Below are 25584 nucleotides of genomic sequence, written 5' to 3'. Positions count from 1 at the left end.
AATTTGCCCTACACAGCAAAAATCCATTTGTTTGTGTCTGTTTCTGTCTCTAGTCTATTCTATTGGTCTATATGTTTAACCTGGAAACATATCCAACTGTCTTAATTATGGCATCCTATATAATAAAGAGATAATATGCAAATTGACTGTCACGCCCTTGCACAAGATGGCCGCTCCCATGTGGTCAAAAGATGGCCACCCTCATTTGGTCACAAGATGGCCACCACAAGATGGCTGGCAGGCAGGCAAGTGGTTGGGAGTCAGCAGTCCCAGATTGTGAGAGGGATGTTCGACTGCCAGTGTAGGCTCGTTATCACAGGGATCAGGCATAAACCAGCAGCCAGACATCCCCTGAGGGGTCCCAGATTGGAGAGGGTGCAGGCTGGGCTGAGGGACAACACCCCCCCCCCAGTGCACAAATTTCGTGCACTGCGCCTCTAGTCATTAAAATAAATCTTAATCTCCTCAACTGTAAATAAAATAAATAAATAAATTTTAATCAGTAGAACAAGTTCTCCCACTTTATTATTTTCCTCAAGTATATTCTGGCTATTCTGGTATCTTAATTATAAAAAGTTTCAAATTGGTTTAAAAAAAGAAAAGAAAGGGAAAAAAAGGAAATTAATTAAACTACAATTTATGATCACATTGAATCTATAGTCCAATTTGGAGAAAACTGGCATCTTTATTATGTTGGGTCTTCAAATCCAATGTCAAATCCAATGTCTTTCCATTTATCTGCTCTTTAATTTTTCTCAATTAAATTTTTAGTTCTGCATAAAGGTCTTGTACATCTTTTGTTATTTTTTTCTTAGACATTTGATATAATTATGTTATTGAAAATGATACTGTATCTTCTTTAAATTTTATCTTCTAATGTATTGCTAATATAAATATGCATTTGATTTCTTTACATGAATTTTGCATCTGATAATCTTAATAAGTTCACATATTATTTAGAATAATTTATTTGTAGATTCTTTCACATTTTATACATATACAATTACATATACAACTACAAATAATACATTATCACCCAACAGCATATTGCTAGTAATATATCTATAAATATAAAGAATATATATATATATATATATATATATATATATATATATAAAGTATTCTATACATATAATATATAGTGTATATTTCTTTCATGAAAGAGCTTGCAAGAGATAATATTCTTTTCTCAAAATGTCCTTTTCCGGTTTTAGTATCAAAGTTTGCTGGCCTAATAAAATAAGTTGGTGACTGAAGGATTGTAAAACTGGTTTCTTATTGGCCACATGCATTTGGTTTAAGAAAATGATCCCAGGTAACAGAAGTAAGGAACTGGGAAGTGTGAAACTGGGAAGGAGCAAAAGCAAAAGAGAATGTTCTGGGGACAAATGAGGCTTAATCCTGCTTGGATTTTCCATAAAGTGATGTAGAATGTACTTCTGAAGTGTCCACTCAAGAGAAAGAAGGTAACAGCAACCAATTTGGGGCAGGTATAACTTTTACCTTATGGCTTCTCTGACACGAGGCATGGGATGTTTGTGGAAAGCTCTCCACAAATACATACATGTACAATCTGGAACTAAAGGGAGTCAACACCTCATGGACTGACCAATGGGGGACAGGAAACTGTGGGCAAATGCTCCCTTCTTCTGGATTAAAAGGTAAATTGACAGATTGTGAGTTTGAGCATTAAAAATATTTGCTACAATTGGCATTCTTGCTTTCTCAAATGTTTGGTAGAATTCACTGGTGAAGCTATCTGGGCTTCTTTCTTATAGGAAGGTTTTAATTTAAAACTCAATATATTTAAAAGATATAAGACTATTCAGATTTTCTACTTCTTGTGTCAATTCTAAGTTGTATTTTTCTAGGAATTCATTTCATTTAACTTGTATTTTGGCATACAATTATTATTTTTTGTACAATTGGTGGTTTGTTTAGATTTACTCACAAAAAACAATTTTCCTTGCTATTTCTTTTGCCATATAACCTTTCTTTCTAGGATCATTTTTCTTCCTCCTGAAATACATCTTTCAGAATTCCTTTACTGGGTGTCTGTTGTTAGCAAACTTCCAGTTTTGTTATCTAAAAACTAGAGGCCCGAAGCACGACATTTGTGCAAGAGTAGACCTTCCTTCCCCCGGCTGGGCTGCCGGCACCGGCTTCCCTCTGGCACCCGGGACCCGGGCTTCCCTCACAGCCCTGGTTTCGTCTGGAAGGTTGTCCAGAAGGACGTCCGGAAGAATGTCCAGTCTAATTAGCATATTATGTTTTTATTATTATAGATATCTTAAATGTATCTAATCTCTTGAAAGATAGTTTCAGACTTTATAGCTCTAGGTAGATAGCTATTTTCTTTCAGCACTTTGAAGATAATCCCTCTGCTTCTGGCTTCCACTGTGCTAATGTGAAGTTAGCAGTTAACATAATTCCTATTAGTAAATATTTTGTCTCTTCTCTATGAATGCTTTTGAAATAATTCTGTGTTTGTGTTTTGGAGTTTCACTACAACATGTTTAGGTGTACTTTCTTTTAAATTTTTATGCCTGGGGTTTATTTGGCTTCCTAAATCTAAGAATCCAGCCATTGTTTCTCTAAATTTTGCTTCTCACCCTTTATATCTATCCAATATATAGCCTCTTATTTCAGTTTCATTTTATAGGGTTTTTTATTAGGTTATTTTCATTCATGGATGACTTTTTTTGTCCCTGTGTCATGATTATTTTGTCCCTGTGTCATTTAGTGATTTTAAAAATTGTCAGCTCTATTTCTCCAAGTGTATCTCAGAGAATCCTTTGTGCTTGTCTTCAAAGTTCATTTCTGCAAAGAGCATTTGCATTTGCTTCCTCTGCCTGGCACTACCAATCCAAGCACACTTTAAGCTACATTTCTAGGTTATAGCTTTTTCATGCTATTTGAGCATTGCTCATTCTAGCCCCAAAATCCTATGAGCATGGGAGCTTATTATTTCTGCATCAAAAAAATATTTTATTTTTCTACCAGCTTAACCATACATTAGCAATTATCTTTAAAACCATATTTTAACCAGTTTTTAAAGGTGGCTACACAGGGAGGGGGGTTTCTCTGTGAATTTAATAATCCATATTGTTTTATATTTTATTTTACGGATTTATTTAGGCTCCAGTATCATGTAGATCCAATGACTGAAGTTTATAATATAATAGAAATATACCTATCGTACATTACAATGTCTTATATTTGAATAGCTGGAAAAACAACTTCCTCTCATTCTAAATTGGCTTGACTCTTATCAGACACTGTATTTCATATGTTTTAGAACCCATTGTCAAATATCAGTAGGGCAATGATGGGCATTGAATTAATATTTATTATTGTCTCTGTGTGTAAAGTTTGGGAAAAATTGAGTTATTCACAATATTTAATCTTATCTGCACATTTCTGGTTAATATTTTTAAGCATTTTTCCTAAGTAAGAGAAAATTTTTTTTCTATTATATTCAGATTGCTAGTTATTTTGAAATAAATGTTGTTTTGAGGATTCCTTTTGTACAAATGTGTTAATAGTTCTCTATTCTGTTTTTGTTTTGTTGTGTGTGTGTTTTTTGTCAGAACATGAAAGGCTGCCAAAAACAAGCAAAATAAAATAATAAATGCCTCAATTAATGCTCCCCCCCCCCCCACAAAAAATATTCAATACTATAAGGGTCATTTTCTCTCTGCAGCCTGGGCAGCCTTTGAGAAGGAAATGCTAATTACTCTCCCCCCTCCTCCCTTAATGTTTGAAAAGGAAATGAAATTATTGTGGTTCTTGAGGCAAAGAACCAAAAAATCTTCTTGAAATGGATTATTGAGAATTCAATACCCCTATTTATACACTACACGTCGTATGCTTCATTAAAGCGTAGTTTCCACTATACTAATTGCTGCCAGAAAGGATATTCACCTTTTAGGGTCATTCTCCAAATTAAAAACGAAGGTCTCCCTCCCATCCCTGCCCTGCCCTGTGTGATAGTTTCACTTCCACACATACACAAAAAATGCTACAGAATTCTGAGAAGCATGCCACTTTCACAATCTGACGTCAGCTCACAATTCTTCTAAGTTCAAAAACTATTTTTTTTCCTTTTGTCATCAACACTTTCACCACCCCACCCATCTACACTCGTGTGCATTGTACATGTTAGTAGTTAGGTCTTGGAAAATATTCGTTGAATTTTAACTGGGGGGCATTTTGGATGGAAGTGAGGAATACTACGGCTATTCTAAAATCCATAATAACGTAGAATAAATCACACCCACGTGCTAACAAGTGATATTCACTTACAGGTGTTTTTGTGTGTGTTTTTCTATTGGAAAACCTAGTTTATTTTGTCTTCCGAAATACTGATTTCCCTCAACCGTCATTTAGAAAATAAAACATAGATATAGAAATAATTTTTTTTGCTGGAGGATTATAATTACAGAAGACAGGAGATCTCAAAGGTACGTGAGACAATGCCTTGCTCTGAATGGAAAGAAGATCCAGGCGATTAGTGAAAGATGAGTCCTACATCCCTGGGGTGTGCGTGTGTGTAACTCGGTGCAGAGCCGGTGTCTTACCGAACACCGTGAGTCCTTCCAAACACCGCCGCTGGAGGGCGCTCCCAGGAGACCTGACAGCCTGCGCTCCCTGACACGCCCTCGGTTTCCTGGGTTACTGGTTTCCTGGGTTACTGGTTTCCTGTGTTACTGGTTTCCTGGGTTACTGGCCTCCGCGTTCTCCCCCACCTTCTCTTCCGGCCGGCGCAGAGGTTACGTCCCGGCGCATGACGCAGCACGTTCGGCTATAAATACGTGCCGACGCCCCCCGCTTTCTCTCTGATCGCACGGACTGCCGGCAAGATGGCGCCGGTGAGTGAGCGCGGTCCGGCCGCGGCTGTCTTCCCCCAAGTAGACCAGTTAGGCATCTGGAGAGTTGGGGTTGGCTCCTTGGAGATAAAGGGAAGTGGAGGAGTGGGCCGCGCCAGGAGAACAACCTAAAGGTTAAGGCTAAGGCCTTCCGAGATGGCCGACACGTGGTCTGGAGTAGAGCTGGGCCCGGCCTTGGCCTGGGCGGACCCGGCGAGCGCAGGGGAGGAGGCGGCGCAGGCCGCGTGTGGGCCCTTTCTTTCCTCCCCGCGCCGGGTAACGCCGGTGCCACCCAGTCTGTCAGCGCCTCGGAGGAAGGGGGGTGTCGGGCAGGTCTGACGGCCGGAGCGCGGCGGGAGCCCCGAGGCAGCCCCCGGTCCAGGAGAGAACGTTAGGACTGAGGTGCCGAAGAAGCATGTTCTCACGAAGGAGTTGCGTTAAAGGCACAGATCACGACTGTTGGGCAAATAGAAGAGGCATGTGCTTCAGACGTTAGGGAGCCGGGGAGATGTGAAAGTCGGCCCAGAGAGCGCTTGGAAAGCTAGGCGTGTGTCGCAGATCTGCTAAACAAATACCGGGGGGCGCTGCTGGGCCGGCCGTACACAGACTGGTGCGGTCTGCGGGGCCATGGCCCCCTGGTGGGCCCGCTCCGCCGGACAGAAATGGTTGGCGTCTCCGGAACTAAAGGCAGGTTGGGGGGCTCAAGTTCCTCGACTGCAGCAAGCTCGGTATCCCTTTGGGCGGGTGTGATGTGCAAGTGTGTGTCATCCTCTGATAAATGCTGACTTTTCTCTTTCACTGCATTGTCTGAGTAGTTAGTAGCCATAGCATCACTTCACTGGTGTAACCTTGTTACGTGGTATGGGTCTCAAAGTGTTGGGTCTGAAAAAATTAAGTTATACATGTTTTTAAAATTAAATATATATATATTTGCCCTCCTTGCTTCTCACCTGTAACAGCGTGGGGTTGAATTATGTGGGCATCTGGCGCGGTGGTGCACTGGTCCCCACCGCAGTGGGAATGGCCATAGGTCCCCACAGGAAAGCGGCGCCTGCCCTGGGGAGGAAAGCGCCTGGTGATTTAAAATGGGGCATCCGAGGTCTGGAAAATAATAAGGGCTGGAAGACTCTCCTTGATAATTTGAACAAAGTGTGCTTGGCTAGAGGTTCAGACGCCAGGATGGGTGTTGCTAGCCTTCCATTGTAGTAGGACGTGGATGGGTCCTCTAATCCTTTCCAGTTGTAAAAGTAGGAATCTTACAATGAAGGGAACGAATAGTGCGTAGCTCACCATATACTTTCCACCCTCGAGTTTTGCATTTGGGAGACAACTTGTATGACGGATTTCCATCAGATTTCACCAAAAGTTGGTTTAAATCAAGTTAAGGGGTGTGCCCTCCTTCCGGCAGCACAGGAATAACCCGATTGATGTTCGGCATTTTTTTTTTTTTTTTTTTACATTTTACGCAATTTCATATAATCTTCTGGTACACGGTGTACATCATTGCACTGGTAGATTTTTAAAGTTTGTAAATAAAGTGACTAAGTTGTTTTCGAGAGTCATGCTTATGCTGACATCCTATCACAGAAAGTCAAGAAGCCCAAGAGGACAACCTGGAAGTTTGGTTTGGACCTCACCCATCCAGTAGAAGATGGCATTTTTGATTCTGCAAATTTCGTAAGTATCACTCTGCTCAGTTTGTTTTTTATCAATGTAGAGTTCTTAATAATTACTGAGTGTATAATATTTGATTTTAACCTAAGCTCTATTCCTAGGGTACCTTCCCTAGTGAATATCTAGGGTTTTCTTCCCTAGTTTTGCATTTTTTCTATTTTAAAATAGGAACAGTTTCTACGGGAGAAGGTTAAAGTCAATGGGAAAACTGGAAATCTTGGGAATGTTGTTCACATTGAACGCTTCAAGAATAAAATCACAGTTGTTTCTGAGAAACAATTCTCTAAAAGGTTAGTATTTATTTTCCATAATATTTTAGTGAAGTTATGGTAATTGTGGGATGTTTTATGGAATATGTAATTCCAGTGTGCTCTCTTCATGTGTAAGAATAGATACGTTGTTGGTGCCAGTGAGATATAGCAAAGTGCTTTGAACTTTAATAAGGCCTATATGAATGGATATATATTTAGTGATAGTGGCAGTTACTTAGGCTGGTTGACAGTAAGTGTAATTTACTGTGAAGTTATGTCCAGGGCCCTGTCCAGTGAAACATAGGCCCTGTGGTCCAGTTTGTATATAAACTAATCCCTAGGGTTTTGGAAATGAAAGGATATATCTGTCCTCGGGAATCTTATAGACATGCAGATAAATAGTATAAAATATGATCCTATAATGACAGTATTAAAAGAGAGAGGGAGGGCACAAGAATTAGCAGAAAACCTGAGAACATAGTGTTGCCAGTGGAGTTTGGTATTTCTGGCAGAAGGAGCAGTATTAACAAAGGGCAGAACGGCTGGTGATGAAATTCAGCCAGGCTGGAAGCTTTTAATACCAGCCAGGTGTTAGTTTCAAGGCTGTGGGTAATCTCCACTTGTAAATGGAACCTGTTGACAGGTTGCCTCTAGTTGATGCAACATGGCATTGAGGTTAGAGATGGTGGTGAAGGGAATGTTGATATTTTAGTACATGGTGCATTTGAAGAATGAAATTGTAAATTTAGAAATAATCTGATTGTGACAGTAAAATCGAAGAGGAAGCTGCTCTCCTGCATATTGGCTTCTAACAATGCTCATTTTAAGGAGTTGGGAGAAGGGTTTTATAGAGTATAAACTGATTGTAATTGGGGTCGAGAGGCTACATGTAATAAGCCTTTACATAGTAGGTGTTGTATTTCTTAATGAAATTCACGTTTCTGTTTTAAAGATATTTGAAATACCTTACCAAGAAATACCTCAAGAAGAATAGTCTTCGTGATTGGCTTCGTGTGGTTGCATCTGACAAGGAGACATATGAACTTCGTTACTTCCAGATTAGTCAAGATGAAGATGGGTCTGAATCTGAGGACTAGGTGAAGGCACCTTATATAGGCCTTTGCTTATTAATAAAACATGTGAAGTGTACCAAGAGAAACATCTAGAAATGGATTTTTATCAGTGAATAAAAAATGTAACACACTGTTAAGTTTTTGTCTTGTATTTAAATATGTCCTATTTACATGACAGTTTCGGTAAGCGGTATTTAAATAGCTTATAGCTAGTGGAATTTTTCCCAGGATTTCCGAAATTAATTGATTTTAAAAATGTCCACCGGCCATGGTGTAAATCCATTTATATCCTTTTTTTTTATTAGCTATTCTTACTGTATCCACTTCATGTTGCTTTTTCATTCCTGTGTGGCTGTACCATAGTTTATTCAACCAGTTCCCTACTGATGGTCATTTGAGTTTCCAAATTGCTGCCCCTATAAATAGTGCTTAAGTAACAGCCTCATGCAGATACTTTAATTATATTTGCCATTAAATTTTTGGAGTGGAATGCTAAAAGTGAAACTCCTATCAAAAGAAAGGAGTGTGTCATTTAAATAGATATTGCCATTTCCCTTCATGGGAACTTGATCATTTTACTTTCCCACAGACTCACCAACAGGTTATATTGTCCAGTTTGAGTTTTGGTTTAATTTGAGTTTTTTGGTCTGATCGGTGAGACATGGCTTTCGGGGATAGTCTTTTGCATTTCTCTTGTGAGGTGGGAGTGTAACCTGAAAGTGGTAGTGTCAATACCTCAGGTACCTGGATGGGTTAGCCATCTGTATTTCTTTTTCTGTGGGCTGCTTATATCTATAGGATATTTTTTATGGGATTCTTTTTATTTTTTAAGGCTGTTAAACACTCGCCTATGATTAAGTTGCAGATGCTCTTTCAATTGGTCATTTGTATTTCCCCCAAGTTCATGGTGATTTTGGTTTGGTTTTGCTGCTATATATAGCAGAATTCTTTTATGCAGTTACATTTATTACTCTTACTACTTAAGGATTTTGAGCTGTTAGAAACAGTTTTCCTCCTTGTTACTGAGGAAACATTCATGTTTTCTTCTAGTGTTTGTGTGATTTCCCTTTTTAGATTTAGATCTCTGTTCTATTTGGAGTTTACCATGGTTTGCAATTTAAGAAGTAGATCTAATTTTACCTTTCTTTTCCCCATGTTATACTACTTATACCATTAACCCTGATTCTAACGTACTCAGTGTTTTGATTAACACTGGTTGTCCTACTTACTTGGAAATCCTTGTTTGGGTTTATGCTGAAGAGCTTTAGTGTGCTGCTGTTTTTATAAGCTGGGTGACTTAAAAGCCAGAAGGGCACCTTTAATATGTTGCAGTTTATAAAGCACTTTTTCCTCTCTTGATGCTTCCCCACTTTGCATATGAGGAAACCAGGTCTCAGACAAACTGGCTTGCCCAAGATCACACCATGCCACCACCTCCGTCTTCACCCAGTGCCCCGCCACCTAGGTCTACCACTACTTCACACAAGGCCGTGGCCAAGCCATGATGCAGTCAGTGGAGGAGCATAGTTGAGTGTGTGTCTTGCCTCTGCTGCCTCATAGCTATGTGACCTTGGACCTCTTCACACCTCTGGCCTCACTTGTGTATGTAAAGAAGATTTTGGAAATAGATCAGTATTTGTCAAACTTTAGTAACTTGCCTCCTTTTGATAAACAGGTACCTCATGTTTCCCTGCCCCAGTTCTGATTTTCATCCCCAGGATGTAGCTGATGCCTATATATCCCCTAGCAGCCAAGGTTTTGTCAGGCTTTCTATTCTAAAACAACAAAGTAATACTCAATTTTCCAAATATAAATTTATAATGTTGAATGTTTTTTAAGACATAAGCTCCCCTCTCCCCATGAGAGGAATTCTCTAAAGCTATTTCCTGTTCTGAAGTTCTGACTCAAAGAACCAGGCTAGGAATCAGGGAATCTCAATTATGATTGATTGAATATACTCCCAAGGGAGGGGACCATTAACACCACTGCTCTTTCTGGAGTCCAGATGGTGTGAATTACAGAGTCCACATGCTACAAATGCGTGTCAATGATTTCTGTTGTGTCTGGGCCTGTCCTAAAAGCTTATGAATGAGTTAGATGTGCTCTCCGCACTCAAGGACCGCACAGTTCTAGTGGGGGAGGCAAACTCGGGGACAATTTGAGGTAAGTGTTGTTAGTGCCACGATAGATACTTTGGAGGCACCTCCACCATAAGGAGAGGGAATGAGCATCCAAGAAAGACTGGAAGAGATGGCTGACCACAAGCTGTCTCGATGGAAGAGTGGAATTAATGGGTGAAAGCAGGGACTCGGCTGAGGAGGAAGGGTGATGGTTACAACTCATTGAGGGCCTCTGATTTAGAATCTTCACACACCTCATTTAATCTCTGCAGCCATCCTTCAAGATAGCTATTATTTTCCTTTTACAGACTAGAAAACCAAGGGCTTAGAGTGCTAAACAGAGTACACAGCTAATGAATTCCTAATAAGAATTTAAACCAAGGTCTGACTTCAGTGCTCATTGCCTTTGTGTAAATGTTTGCAAATTTCTGCTAGGCAATCCTTTCTTACAGTGATGCCCATTCAATTGGCTCCAAGCCTTTCTCTTTTCCTGCCAGAGACCCACGAGCTGGTTTAATAGAGGCTGTCTGGCACACATCTTTGCTGTAATTAAGTCCATCATGGGAGCTGGCCCCCTGCTTTTTAGACACAGCATGGAGCAGTCCTTATTTCATCACTCCTATACATTTATGCATGAAACAAGCTTTTACAATAGGACTTTTTCACTCCCTTTTTAGCTAGGTTCCCAAAACAAAACTAAAGGTGCCAAATAGTCCTGCTTTCCAAGGTGAGATGTTTACAATCTGCAGAGCTTGTACAAGAGGTGCCCAGGTTCCAGTTTGTAAGCCTTTGTTAACTATTTCTAGGACAGAGAAGTCGAAGATTCCTGCATGCTTGGCTCATCCTTGAGAAACTAAGGCTACAGGCACTGGCTTGAGGCAGTTGACCTCCAGCAAAACGAGGTGTTTCCACAGATGCAGGAATGCACCAGTGTCTCCTCTGGACCAGATGTAGTCTATGGGAAAGGACCAGGCCTAGGTCAAGTGTTCACAGAAGAGGACTATTTGGAAGAGAGAATGGGACCCTAAACAAAAAGACTGAAGAATAGACTATCAAATACTCAGGGCTGTAGCTAATAAGTACAGTCTAAGAAGTACCATTGCCCATGTCACAAGTGTTAGCGCTAAGGTTCTCAGTGATACATTTCTTTGAGAGAAAGAAAAAGGCTTGTACTTTCTTCTTGTCCAGAGAGCCACGCCACCAAACTACTTTTTTTTATATTAAGTATAGTTGATATACAATATTCTATTGTTTCAGGTGTACAACTTAGTGAATCAACATTTAATATACCTTGTAAAGTACCACAATAAGTTCAGTAACTATCTGCCACTGTACAATTGTTACAGTATTGACTATACCAGGGGTGGGCAACCTTTTTGTGAGTGCGTGCCAAAACGAGCAAAATCTCTGACTCAAAATTCTTCTGTATGCCAACCCTAATTTTTTGAGAACATGTTACGCCTACTTGATATCTCTTAAGGTGTACGTATGTGAAGAACCTTGAAGAAATAATAAAATTCACTCAAGTGACAAAAACAGTATGTGGTGATGAAAAATACATTTATTTTTAATGTATACATGTACACTGATAGTCCGACAGAAAACTTTATGACTCCGTTTGATATTATCAGTGGGACTTTTGCTGCCGAGAGAAACAGAAATTTATTCCCCTTTTGTTAGTACTGGTGGGCAAAGCGAGAGAGGTTTCATTTTTATAGAGTGAAATTATGAATATATATTTTTACAAATAATAAAAAAAAATTATGAATAAGTAGGTGAGGCAGTTGTCTTGTCAACGAAAACCCATTGCGTCTGAGGTTGAAACCAAAACACTGGTCGGATCTAGGAGGGCAGGGAGAGTTAAGGCAGAGGCATAGAAATTGCTCTTCCCCTCTCTCGTCAATCCATGTCTATGGTCTTTGAGATAACTTGTTATGTAAAATTATTTAAGATGCACCTACACTGAATTTATCTGAAAAATAAAGAAGTTGATATTAAGAAAAAAAACTAAATGGAAGATTATAAGAGAGGGTTTCGCCTGCCAGCAAAAGTTACTAGCGTGCCATGTTTGGCACGCGTGCCAGGGGTTGCCCACCCCTGGACTACACTATATTCTCCATGTGGTACATTACATCCTCATGACTTATAACTGCAAATTTGTACCTCTTAATCCCCTTCACCTTTTCTGCCCCTCCCATTCCTTTGCCTCTGGCAAGTTTGTTCTCAGTGTCTATGAATCTGTTTTTTTTATTTGCTTGTTTTTTAGATTTCACATATAAGTGAAAGCATACTGTATTTGTCTGTCTGACTTACTTCACTCAGCACAATACCCTCTAGGTCCATTCATGTTGTCACAAATGGCAAGACCTCATTTTTCAGGAACAGTAATATTCTATTATATACTACATATATGCACATTATATATATACTAGAGGCCCGGTGCACAAAAATTTGTGCACTCGGGGGGGAGGGGGGTCCCTCAGCCCGGCCTGTGCCCTGTCGCAGTCTGGGACCCCTTGGGAGATAATGACCTGCTGGCTTGCAGAGGGCAGGCCCAACCCCTAGGTGCAGCCCCTGGTTGGGCTCAGAGCAGGGCCAATTGGGGAGTTGGGGCGCCGCCCCCTGTCATGCACAGAGCAGGGCGGATTGGGAGGTTGCAATGCCACCCTCAGTCACGCTCAGGGTAGGGCCGATTGGGGGGTTGGGGCACCGCCCCCGTCACACTCAAGGGAGAGTCGATGGGGAGGTTGTGGTGCCACCCCCTGTCACACACAGAGCAGGGCCAATCAGGGGGTTGGGGTGCTGTCCCCTGTCACGCACAGAGCAGGGCCCATCAGGGGGTTGAGGAGCTCCCCTCTGTCACAGAGTAGGGCCGATAGGGGAGTTGGCACACCACCCCCTGTCACACACAGAGCAGGGCCGATCAGGGGGTTGGGGCACCACCCTCTATCACCCACAGAGCAGGGCCGATCAGGGGGTTGGGGCGCCTTCCTCTGTCAGGAACAGAGCAGGCCGATAGGGAGGTTGTGGCCCTGCTCCCTGTCACACACAGAGCCGCAGGGCGATCAGGGGGTTTGGGCGCTGCCCCCTGTCATGCTGATCCCGGTGCCGGGAGGCCTCGCGGCTCCACTGATCCCAGTGCTGGGAGGCATATTACCCTTTTACTATATAGAATAGAGGCCTGGTGCATGGGTGGGGGCCGGCTGGTTTGCCCTGAAGGGTGTCCTGGATCACGGTGGGGGTCCCCACTGGGGTGCCTGGCCAGCCTGGATGAGGGGATGATGGCTGTTTGCTGCTGGTCACACCCCCTTCAGGGTTGGGGTCCCCACTGGGGTGCCTGGCCAGTCTGGGTGAGGAGCTGAGGGCTGTTTTCAGGCTGGGACTGAAGCTCCCAACTGCTCCTTTTTTTCTTTTTTATTCTGGGCCAGCTTTAGCTCTGAGGCTCCAGCTCTTAGGCCTCCGCTCCTGAAAGCAGGTATCTGGTTTGTTTCGGTTCTCGAAACTCTGTATCAACTCCAGCTCTGAGATCCCAGCCGGCTGAAAGCTGGTTTCTGGGGTTTTGTTTAGCGTCTGTATTTGTTACAATGTTTGAAACTGCAGGCTCAGAGTCCGGCAGCGGCAGGCGGGGAACGTTGGAGTCCTCCGTCACTGAAGCAAGCAAGCCTCATGTTAGTTTCAAGCTGCCTGGCTGCCGGCCGCCATCTTGGCTGACAGTTAATTTGCATATTGCCCTGATTAGCCAATGGGAAGGGTAGTGGTCGTACGCCAATTACCATGTTTCTCTTTTATTAGTGTAGGTATGTATATATATATATATGTATATATGTGTGTATATATATATATATGTATATATACACATATATACATATATATATATTTCATATATAATACATTATATCTTTATTCATTTATCTATTGGTGAATACCTAGGTTGCTTCCATATCCTAGCTATTGTAAATAAAGCTGCAATGAACATAAGGGTGCCTATATCTATTCAAATCAGTGTTTTTGTTTTCTTTGGAGAAGTACCCAGAAATGGAATTGCTGGGTCCTATGGTAGTTCTATTTTTAATTTTTTTAGAAATCTCAGTACTGTTTTCCATAGTAGCTACACCAATTTACAATCCCAACAATTCACTAGTGTTCTTTTTTCTCTGCATCCTCTCCTGCACTTGTTTTTGTTGTTATTTTTTATCAGAGCCATTCTGACAGGTGTGACGGACGGCAGCTCTTAAGAAGGAACTTTTCTGCCTCTTCCTTTCTCAGCCCAACCCTAGAGGAGCCAAGGCAGCTAGTGATGTGTGTGTGTATGTATTGGGGGGCGGGGGGGGGGCACACTTGGAATTCCCTGGCACTCTAGCTGATACCACCACCTTTTCTTTTTGCTTAAGCTGCACCATAGGCATTTTGACACAGTGACCGAATTTTCAGTCCACTTGCTTTCTTCCTTCATTAGACTGTGAATAATACCTCAAGGTATTGGTATTATTCAGTACAAAAGAATCCCAAACCTGGTGAATCTCAATGCAGTGGTTTACAAAAACTATGAAGCACTTCCCTACATACTGCAACATAAAGCTCTTTTTGCCAATTCAAGAAAGCATATTGCGTCCAGGTCTATACTGGCTTACAAAAAATGCAGCAGGTAAAATATATGTTAAATGGCCACTTCAATCAATTGGCTGTATTCAGAATATGAGAAATTCTACAAGATAAATGATCAGTTTCTCCCCCCCCAAAAAATATAGCATTAACCTAAACAAAAGATTTAAAAGAAACATCAACTAAATATAATGGACCATTTGGGATCATGATTCAAACAAGTCAAATGTAAATAAACATTTTTACTGAATTCATTGGGGTGACATTGGTTAATAAAATTATTTAGGTTTCAGGTGTACGATTTTATAATAGGTCATCTGTATATTGTATTGTGTGTTCACTGCCCATGTCAAGTCTCCTTTCATTAAATAGACACTTTTAAGATAAAGAAAATTGAACATGAACTAGGTATTAAAAATGTAAGCATTAAATACTTTAAAATGCAATTATTGTTAATTTTATTGGGTATGATAATGGTATTTTGGTTATGTTTCTATCTGTTAAGAGTGTCAACCTAAATAAAGAGGTAAACGAAGGTAAGCTCAAATTACGAGAAAAAGGTTTATTTCAGAAATAGCAGAGGAATTGCAATATAGAAAACCCATGCTGTAGCAAGCTCCAGACAAGTGCCCTGAGGGCTTGTGGTGGGCTGGCTGTATTTATGGGGAGGCAGAAATCCAGGCAGAGTCGAAGCAGTAAGTTCATTGGCTTGAAGATGGGGAGAGATTCTCGGTGGATGCTCATTGGTCAGGAGATAAATTTCTATCTTCTGTAAATAAGGCATTTATGGGAAATCAGCCTCTCAGTTCTTAAGTTTCATTTTCCTGAGGGTTCATGTGTAAGATTTTCCATTTTATATGATCCAGTTCCATTTTATTTATTTATTTTAAAAATATATTTCTTTTATTGATTTCAGAGAGGATGGGAGAGGAAGAGAGAGATAGAAACATCAATGATGAGAGAGAATCATTGATCGGCTGTCTCCTGCTTGCCCCCTACTGGGGATTGAGCCTGCAACCCGGGCATGTGCCCTTGGCTGGAATTGAATCCTTCAGTCCACAGGCCGACGCTCTATCCACTGAGCCAAACCATCCAAGGCCAGTTCGATTTTAGATTAAATTTCACAAGAGATACATACTGAAATACAGCAGTCCCCCTCCCCGTTTATCTGTAGTTTCATTCTCCATGGTTTCAGTTATCCATGTTCAACCATAATCTGAAAATATTAAATGGAAAATTCCAGAAATAAACATTGATAACTTTTAAATTGCAACTGTTCTGAGTAGCATGATGAAATCTCTCACCATCCTGTTCCATCAGGCCTGGGACGTGAATCATTCCTTTTTTTATTGTATCCATACCATATATGTTTCCCACCCAGTAGTCACTTAGTCACGTAGTAGCCATCTAGGTTATGGATCGCCTGTGGAGGTATTGTAGTACTTGTACTCAAGTAACCCTTATTTTACTTAACAATGGCACCAAAGCTCAGGAGTAGTGATGCTGGCAATTTGGATATGCCAAAGAGAAGTCATAAAGTGCTTGTCATGTATCTTCAGAACATCAATAGTAATCTAAGATTTTGTCACAAAATGTAGTACCTCATTCACCTCACATAGGCATTTTTTTTTAAAACATTTTTATTGAAATCAGAGAGGAAGGGAAAGGGAGAGAGAGATAGAAACATCAATGATGAGAGACAATCATTGATTGGCTGCCTCCTGCACATCCCCTACTGGGGATCGAGCCTACAACCTGGGTATGTGCCCTTGACTGGAATCGAACCCACGACCCTTGAGTCCACTGAGCCAAACCGGCTAGGGCTCACATAGGCATTTTATCATCTCACATTATCAGAGGAAGAAGAAAGGTGAGTACAAGAAGATATTTTGAGAGACCACATTCACATAACTTTTATTCCAGTATAATTGCTCTATTTTATTATTAGTTATTATTAATCTCTTACTTTTCTAATTTATAAATTAAACTTTATCACAGGTATGTATGTATGTATGTATGTATTAAAAAACATAGTATATATAGGGTTTGGTACTGTCCGTGGTTTCAAAAATCCACTGGGGGTCTTAGAATGTATATCTCACAGATAAGGGGGTAAACTACTATATTTATAGGTAAAACAATAAAATGGGATTTTTTTTTTACATATATATACTAGTAGTGCTTTTTCCCTTGATATGAGTTTTTGTTACATGGGTATGTTAACTTTGTAAAAATTTGTCTTTTACACTTATGATTTGTGCACTTTTGTAAATATAAGTTCTGCAGGAATTTTATAAAACATTTAATTGGATTTTTGATTTACAGATAATATGTATAGATAGTTTTAAAAAGTCACTATATATATAAGGCTCTACAGTGAAAAGTATGTCTTCCTCTCCCTGACCCCTCTTGACCCATTTTTTTCTCAAAGGCAATAACTATTACCAGCAATTATCTGTAGCTATTTTTATACATGTACAAATAAGTATGTACAAGCATGTATTAGAGATAAGTCCATGTTAATAAATATAGATTTTCTAACTTTTAATGGTTACATGTTATTTAACTGTTTTCATTATCATACTTTATTTCACTGGTCACCCAGTGCAATAAAGTATGACATTTAGGGGGCTTACCGTTTTTGTGACTATTTTTGCCTGTAGGTCTTAGTACTCAGGGGTTTTGAAATGTTAATAGATGTTGCCAAATTGCCCTCCAAGATGTTTGTACTAATTTATGTCCATTTCCACCCACCAGTATATATCAGAGTTTACAATACATCCTATCTAATAATAGACAAAGATTGAAATTGACCGTACCTTCGCTATGCCTCCCATTTGCTAATCAGCGAGATAACCAACAAAGATGGTGGTTAATTTGCATACATAGGCCCGAAGCGATGGAGCGAAGACCGAAGGTGGCTCCAGCCAGAGCAGCAAGGCCTTTGAAGGTGGCTCTGGCCGGAGCAGTGAGGGCTGTGAAGGCGGCTCCGGCCGGAGCGGCACCGGTTTTCTTCCGGCACCCGGGACCCAGGCCTATTGCACGAATCTTTTCGTGCAACAGGCCTCTAGTTGATGTATAAATAGTAATGCCCTCAAGAGGGAGATATTTTCAAAATAAATTGTCTTTTGATCATGAAAGTTTTTACTCAAGTACCTTAAACAAGGAAGCTGTGGCTTGTTTGTATATAACATTAGTACTGAGAAATGTCAACTTGAAGTACTTCAGGATGAAAGGATTTTCCTTCTAAATGGTATAATAACATAAACCAGTAAGAAAACTTCTAATTATCCTTATTTAACCAGAAGGCTAATGAGATACATTCAAAATTATAAAGGAATGGATTTTTAATTTTGATGCCCTTTTCTCTGTGATGCTATCTTCAGTCCCTGGTTTCTCCTCTGTTGGATCTTGCTGTTAGTTTTGTGTTGTTTTTTTTAAAGCATGTAAACCACATGGGCAGGCTTTTTCTTATTGACAGTGAAACCTATGTGTGGTTCAGGCTCAGTCTTTAAGTGCTGAGCAGAGCCAGCAGCTGAGAGGGCACTTCCAGTACAGGGTTAGTTTGGGATCATTCCAGGGAAAACATTAGAGCAAAGGTGACTGGCCCTTGTGAGGGAAGTAAGTGGCCGAACAGGGAAAGCGTCATAACCTTTAGTTGGTCATGGAGTCCTTCAATGAGTACTCTAGATCCCTCCCCAGAAAAGTGCGCACATCCTAAAGTTTATGCAATATTTTGCATACAATTTATAGGGGAGGAAAAATTTTCCCTTCTCTCATAGGTTCACTGACTGGTCTAATAATTAAATTGACATGAGACTGATTAACAGGAATAAAAACAAGCTTAATTTTGTATGTATGGGGGCCCCATAAAAATATGAGACTGACAGGGTTGGCATGGCTCAGTGGTTGAGCATATAACCCATGAACCAAGAGGTCACAGTTCAATTCCCGGTCAGAGCACATGCCTGGGTTGCCGGCTCGGTCCCAGTCGGGGGTGTGCAGGAGGCAGCTGATCAATGATTATCTCTCATCATTGATGTTTCTATCTCTCTCTCCTTCTCCCTTCCTCTTTGAAATCAATAAAAATATATTTTAAAAAATATAGACTCAAAGAAGTGACCAAGGCAGGAAGCTTTTATATTTTTTAGAAAAGGAAACAATAAATTTGTGGAGAATTGATAAGGCAAAGGGGCTTGGGCTTGGGACAGAAAATTAGTGAAGATTTAACAAAATTTGTTTACGTAGCTTTCCCGGCCCTAATTTCCCTGTCTCTGGGGATGAGGATGTCTCCCACCCTCCTGGTACAGGGAGGGCACCTTCACATGGAGAATTATTTCCTACTCTCAGGGAACAGAGGAGGTTAAAGTGTCCTTCTTGAACAGGATGTTTCTCAACTAACATTAATTCAAAATAATTAATATGCCAAAGTGGCATATTTTGGGGTGGCATATTCTGCTCCCCTTCAAATTTATAAGGCGTTATAGCCCCTAAAGCCCTTGGTCTGGAGGACTAACACAAGAAAGGACCTGGGATATACAAGAGTCTTTGGTCAGGATTATATAAAGAGCAGTTAATATTTATTGAGGCTTTATCTGTAATAACTTATTTTTTTAATATATTTTTTATTGATTAAGATATTACATATGTGTCCTTATCCCCACGTTACCCCCTACCCCCCCCCCCGCTCATGCCCTCACCCCCCCCCCTCCCCCCGTTGTCTGTGTCCATTGGTTAGGCCTATATGCTTGATCTTTCCCCCTTACCCCCACCCTCCCCTACCTTCCCTCCAAGGCCCGACAGTCCAATCAATGCCTCTCCGTCTCTAGATCAGTCCTTGTTCATCAGTTTATGTTGTTCATTATATTCCACAAATGAGTGAGATCATGTGGTATTTATCTGCTCTCCAGTTCCATCCATGCTGTGGCAAATGGTAAGAGTTCCTTTTTCTTCTTCCTCTTCTTAAAGAATACCTTTCAGCATTTCATATAATGCTGGTTTGGTGGTGATGAACTCCTTTAGCTTTTTCTTATCTGTGAAGCTCTTTATCTGACCTTCTATTCTGAATGATAGCTTTGCTGGATAAAGTAATCTTGGTTGTAGGTTCTTGGCATTCATCACTTTGAATATTTCTTGCCACTCTCTTCTGGCCTGCATGGTTTCTGTTGAGAAATCAGCTGACAGTCATATGGGTACTCCCTTGTAGGTAACTGACTGTCTTTCTCTTGCTGCTTTTAAGATTCTCTCTTTGTCTTTTGCTCTTGGCATTTTAATTATGATGTGTCTTGGTGTGGTCCTCTTTGGGTTCCTTTTGTTTGGGGTTCTCTGCGCTTCCTGGACTTGTAAGTCTATTTCTTTCACCAGGTAGGGGAAGTTTTCTGTCATTATTTCTTCAAATAGGTTTTCAATATCTTGCCCTCTCTCTTCTTCTGGTACCCCTATAATTCTGATGTTGGTACGCTTGAAGTTGTCCCAGAGGCTCCTTACACTATCTTCATACTTTTGGAATCTTTTTTCTTTTTTGGTTGGGTATTTTTTGTTTCTTTGTATTTCAAATCTTTGACTTGATTCTTGGGATCCTCTTGTCTGCTGTTGGATCTCTGTAAATTATTCTTTATTTCAGTCAGTGTATGCTTAATTTCTAGTTGATCTTTTTTTCATATCCTCCAGGGTCTCACTAAATTTATCGGCGGTTTCCAGAAAATTCTTGAAAAACCTTATAAACGTGGTTTTGAACTCTATATCCAGTTGTTTGCTTTCCTCCATTTCTGTCATTTGTGACCTGTTTCTTTGTCTCCGCATTTTTTTATGCTTCCTTGTGTTGGTAGAGTGGTTTTGTGTGCTAGGTGTCCTGTAGGGCCCAGTGGATCAGCCTCCCCAGTTACCTGAGATGGACACTCTTGATGCACCCCCTTGTGGGCTTTGTGCACAGTCTTGTTATAGTTATGCTTTGATTATTGTAGGATCACTGGGAGGAATTGACCTCCAGGCCAGTTGGCAGTGAGAACCAGCTGTGTCTGCAGTGGGAGAACTTCTGTGCTGAAGACACCCTTCTGGGGCAAGACTTGCTTCAGTGGGTCTTTGGTGCTCACTGAGTCTGCCCCCTGAGTGTGTCCCTTATGGATCTGAGGAGTTGTAATCCGGATGGTCCCCCTCTGACAACTGGGTACACTGGCTCTTGGATCTAAGGAGGTGCTAATTTAGCCTCTGCCTGAGGTTACCCAGCAGGAGCTATGAAGAGAACTGCAGATTCCCCTTCCTTTTTTGGAGTTTGGAGGTGCCCTGATGAGGCCCAGTTGTGAAGCAATGCAAGCTGCTGTGGGGCCTTGGGCCTTCTCTTGGAAGTTCTGGGTCTGTCTGGCCCAGCTGCAATTTGTTAGGTAATTTCCAGGTTGCCAAGGGCCAGGGCATTCATATGCAAACACCTCTGCTGCAGCCTGGGTGGGGCAGGGTCTCAGGGAATCAAAGGGCAGAGCAAGCAGCTATGGCTGGTCCTCAGCCTTGCCCTAAGGGGCCGTGCGTCTCAGTGCCCCGGTAATTGCTGCAAGCACCTCTGAGGGAAAGCCGCCCTCGAGTTCCGAGTTCTGCCTGCTGCCAGACAGTCCAGTTTCTCCCCGTATGAGTCCTGGGTCCCCAGAGACTTCCCGGAACTGGAGTTCAGAGCAGTGAGCAGCTTGTGACTCCCTCCTGATTCAAAAAGACAGCTGCATCCTCAGGGACCAGCCCCTTTCCACGCGCACGCTCGAGCCTCTGTACCTTTGCACTTTACTTCCGCAGCTCCTGACCCTCAGTGTGCTTTTCTCTTTCCTTCTAGTTGTAGAATTTCCACTCAGCCAGCCTTCCTGTAGTTCTGGATGATGTCCGTTTTGTCTTTTTGTTGTATTTTTGAAGTTGTTGTAGGAGGCAGCAATTTCGGTGTTTACCTATGCCGCCATCTTAGTTTCTCTGTAATAACTTATTTAGTTGATACTTTTATTATCCCATTTAATGAGTAAAGAAATGGGGGCAGAGAGACTTAACGTCACTTATCAGGAAGTGGAGAAGCTAAAATACAAAATCAGGCAGTTTGGCTCTGGAGCCTGAATTAATAATCACTTCAATGAACACTTTATAGGATGTTGATGCTCATCAGTCCAAAGACTCTAGAAACACATTTATCGTCCAGCCAATTTGGATTTGGTGGCATGTGGCGATGAGAGAGGCAGCACACCATAAGAGACTGTGGGGACATCTCACTACATAAAGGTGTTGAAAGGCACTTCTAGCTTCTGTTGGTGATTTGGGGAGGGTTTAATTCAGCAAGAATTTGCACAAGGTTGGTGCTGTCAGGAAATAGGAGCAATTCTGTGATTGGATGTCCTTATGAATCTTACACAGGAAGTGGGAAGAATTAATTAGGGCTAAAGTTGTAATAATAAAGCAACAGCGGTCGGTCCTTTCTATTGCCCAGAAGAGGGATATTTGATCGGTTTTGTGCTTTGGACAGTCTTCTTGTTTTAGTCTGTGCTCAGACATCATCACTAAGTTGCCTTGTTTTTGTCCTGCTCTCTCATGGTCACTGAGTAACTTGGACTGATGTTAGTGCTTTGTGAACATTTTTTGTTTGTTTGTTTAACAGAATACCTTGGTCGGCCTGTGAGTGCTAGGCCAACACCTGGCTGCTTTTCTTTTTTTTCGAGAATTAAGACTCGCAAGGTTGAAAATTACAAAAAGACAAAACTAAACCGATTTAAGCAAAAAGGTAAACCCAAGGCTCCATTCTTTTGATATTGCATGTATTATGTTCTTATAGATGAGATGATTGAGGCTCTGAGTGATTAAATGGCCGGGGTGGAATCTGAACCACTGCTGTCAGTCTGATTCCATGGCCTCCGTTTGTTCGACTGCTTCAGGGCACTGAGTATGAATGAGCAGACGGAAATGGAGCTGTGAACTAGTATAGAAGGGAATGGGAACAGTGAGGAAAGGGGCTGGATAGTTAGGGTTGGGTGAGCATAGGGAAGAAACAGAAATGGAGCTGTGTGTTTTGGGAGAGGGGAATGAAATGATGAAGGCCATGGATTAGGAAATTTAGTCTGAAACGGAATGTAATAGTTGGGAGAGAATGAAAGCTTAGTATGCTGGGGAAATACAGATATATATTTATATTTCAAGTCCAAATCTAAGGAAAAGAGTAGATCTTATAAAAACTATGGCTACATACCTTTGGGTCCTATCTGACTTCAGAAAAGGAAAGACACAAAAAAGTATGCAGCACGTGCACGCATGTGTGTGTGTGTGTGTGTGTGTGTGTGTGGAGTGTGTGGGCTTGTATATGTGTGTGTGGTGCACGTGTGTGTGGGGGTCTACCCATACTTTACAGTTTTACACTCATAGACATATTTCCAGCTTCATGAAAGACTGCAATTGGATATTCTTTCCATTAGATGGAGCTATATCTTTGTTACAGGAGAGTTTTATGAATTTCATGAAAAGAATGCTCTGTTTTTTCATAGATAATGAATTTTAAGGTGGAACAGGGAGGAGTTGCACATTAAAATTGTTTTTAGAGTAGCCATGTTATTTCTAACTTTTGAAATATCTTGAATTGTGGTGCCTTTTCACAGACCTTATACACTGTTCATACAAAGCATATTTAATAAAATTTCGTGGTGTCTTTGTTATTGTTTTAAAAAGGCCCAAACCAAACTATACTCCTAGAAGAGTAGCTATTAATAGTATTTCAATTAGGATATTTCTAGATACATGTACCCAGTTTCTTTTTTGCAATTCTGAAATCCAAGAAGCCAGATTTTGCAAGTGAAAAGCCAGGAAACTCAGTTAAATTTGAACACTGAATACCTTTTCTAGAGTAAATGTGTTGCGTGCAACATTTGGGATATATACTAAAAATTATCTGTTGCTTATTCGAGTTTAATTGGGTATTCTGAATCTTGCAACCCATTCTGAAAACCAAATATTTTTGTAACTTATTTGATGGGAAAATGTAACCTAGATTGATGTGAGGCTGTGTATAGTCTTTACCCCACCAAGTGTGAATATTTGTATGTATCACTGCAGGAATATTATGGATACTGTCCTGATTCCACAGGGGATATTACATAGTATATCATATTTGTACCATATTATCTTTTTTAAAATAAAAAAGTACTAAATTCCAAAAAATACAGTTGTTTCCAAGACTTTTAAAGAAGATATTATGAACCTGTGATAAGTTCTTTTAGTAAGCAAGAAAAATAAATACGCAAATATTAATCTGAAGGTAGCATACATTTTTTAAAATCCAAAATTACTGCATTTTAGATAATAGGACTGAAAATAAACCTTCTAATTTATTTTTTAAAAGAGTGTCTTGGCTTTATGTTTTTTGTTTTTTTAAAAAAAAGTCAGAAAAATAATATGGAGGGCAGAGCACCTACAGTTCAATGGGCAACTCATTTGTTCACCCCCAGCCCAAACCAAATCACCCCAGACTGAAAGATGCCGCATCTTCCCTGTCCTTCATAGGAAACAAACCCTGTGGAAGGAAACTGCCTCACTTCCTTGGCATTATATTCCAGAATGTTGTTACTTTGCTACTTAGGAAATGCTTTCTAATTTGTCTTAAATCTGTCTGCTTTCAGTAGATACTTAAGAGAGTCATTGTTAATGACCATGAATAGACTGCTCATCAACATTTTCACAAACTTGCCTTTACCTTATTAAATATCTATTGATTTTTCTTCTCAGAGTTCTCTTTCCACTTTAAACAACCTCAATTCCTTTCAAAAGTTCTCCATTGTATTCACAACATACACTAGTACATACAACTCATTAGTTTGTACTCAAACTAATACGATGTTCATGTCAATTATATCTCAATAAAACTGTAAGAAAAAAACAAAACAAAAAATTTGTTTCTCTCAATATTAAAAAAAGTTTTCCATCGTAACCATTTAGCAAATCGTCTATACATATAAAAGGCTAATATGCAAAGTGTCCTTATGGGAGTTTGACCAGGAGACCGGGAGTTCTATCACTTGCTATGACAAGTGCTGAACACCAGGGGGTGGCACGAAACAAAGGAAGGCCCCAGCCAGCAGCTGAGAAAGGGAGGTCCCGACCGGCAGCCAGAAGACCCCGATTAGCCCTGTTCGCCGGCCAGGCCTTGGGACCCTAACTGTGCATGAATTTTGTGCACCGGGGCTCTAGTATTATTATAAAACAACTAGCCTTAATCTTGGATGCATTGGTGACTTAAATGAGAGGGGAAAAGGTGAGCTCTGATTTGGATGTTTGTGGCAGTTTGGTGAATATGTGTAATGCAAGACCTCTTCTCTGCATCTTTGAAATCTGTAGTGAAGTCAATTTTAGACAAATCTCAAAACGCTGGGAATGACTGTGCTCCTTGTGTAGAACAGAGCAGAGGCCTAATTAGTTACTTACTGGTGCTGAGCAAAGACAGAGTCTGCTTGTAAAGATGAGCGACAGCCTCTGTCTCCATTGTAAAGGAAAGCAGTGCACTGCCTGGCAGGTCCAGGAGTCTAAACCCTTCTGCACTCGCTGTCTGAGAGAGAAGAAGGTGTTTTGTCACAGAGAACAATGGCGGACATTTATGGCATTCGACGCAGTTGTATCAGCAGAGGTCTGTGACCCGGCAATTAGAGAGTGAAGGAGCTGGCAATTAGCAATATAATTAAAGACGACATTGTTTCTTCAGGTCTGAGACTTGGGCAGTTGGAGACAGAAAGACTGAGAATTCAAACACAACATAAGGAAATGAAATGTGTGAGTGAGGATTCAGACTCACATGTGCTCCGGTTCAGCGAGGGGCACAGAGGTAGAGTGGTAGAGAGGTAGAGCCAACGAAGTTGGCTGAGAACACAGGAATCGAGATGGAACCAAGGCTTCCGTAGGGATTTCTCTGATCATTTCTGAGTCACAGTTTCTTCTATATTCTGTTCGGGGATAAAACAGTTTTGTTTGAATACTGTTTACATAGTATTGTTTTTGTTTT

At 40.8% G+C, this 25584-nt stretch overlaps 1 protein-coding gene across 1 annotated transcript; it reads left to right on the top strand.

Moving 5' to 3' along the window:
- Positions 1-4845: 4845 nt before the first annotated feature.
- RPL22L1 (ribosomal protein L22 like 1) lies at positions 4846-7997 on the top strand. Its single transcript, XM_081087938.1, has 4 exons — positions 4846-4871; positions 6456-6545; positions 6711-6832; positions 7746-7997. Exons 1-4 carry the CDS (start codon positions 4863-4865, stop codon positions 7888-7890), a joined length of 366 nt encoding a protein of 121 aa, XP_080944064.1. The 5' UTR covers positions 4846-4862; the 3' UTR covers positions 7891-7997.
- Positions 7998-25584: the final 17587 nt, after the last annotated feature.

The sequence above is a fragment of the Myotis nattereri genome (assembly GCF_964212035.1).
Source record: "Myotis nattereri genome assembly, chromosome: 3".
NCBI lineage: Eukaryota > Metazoa > Chordata > Mammalia > Chiroptera > Vespertilionidae > Myotis > Myotis nattereri.
The sequence above is the reverse complement of the archived record's forward strand: the minus strand, read 5'-3'. Positions and strand labels throughout refer to the sequence as shown.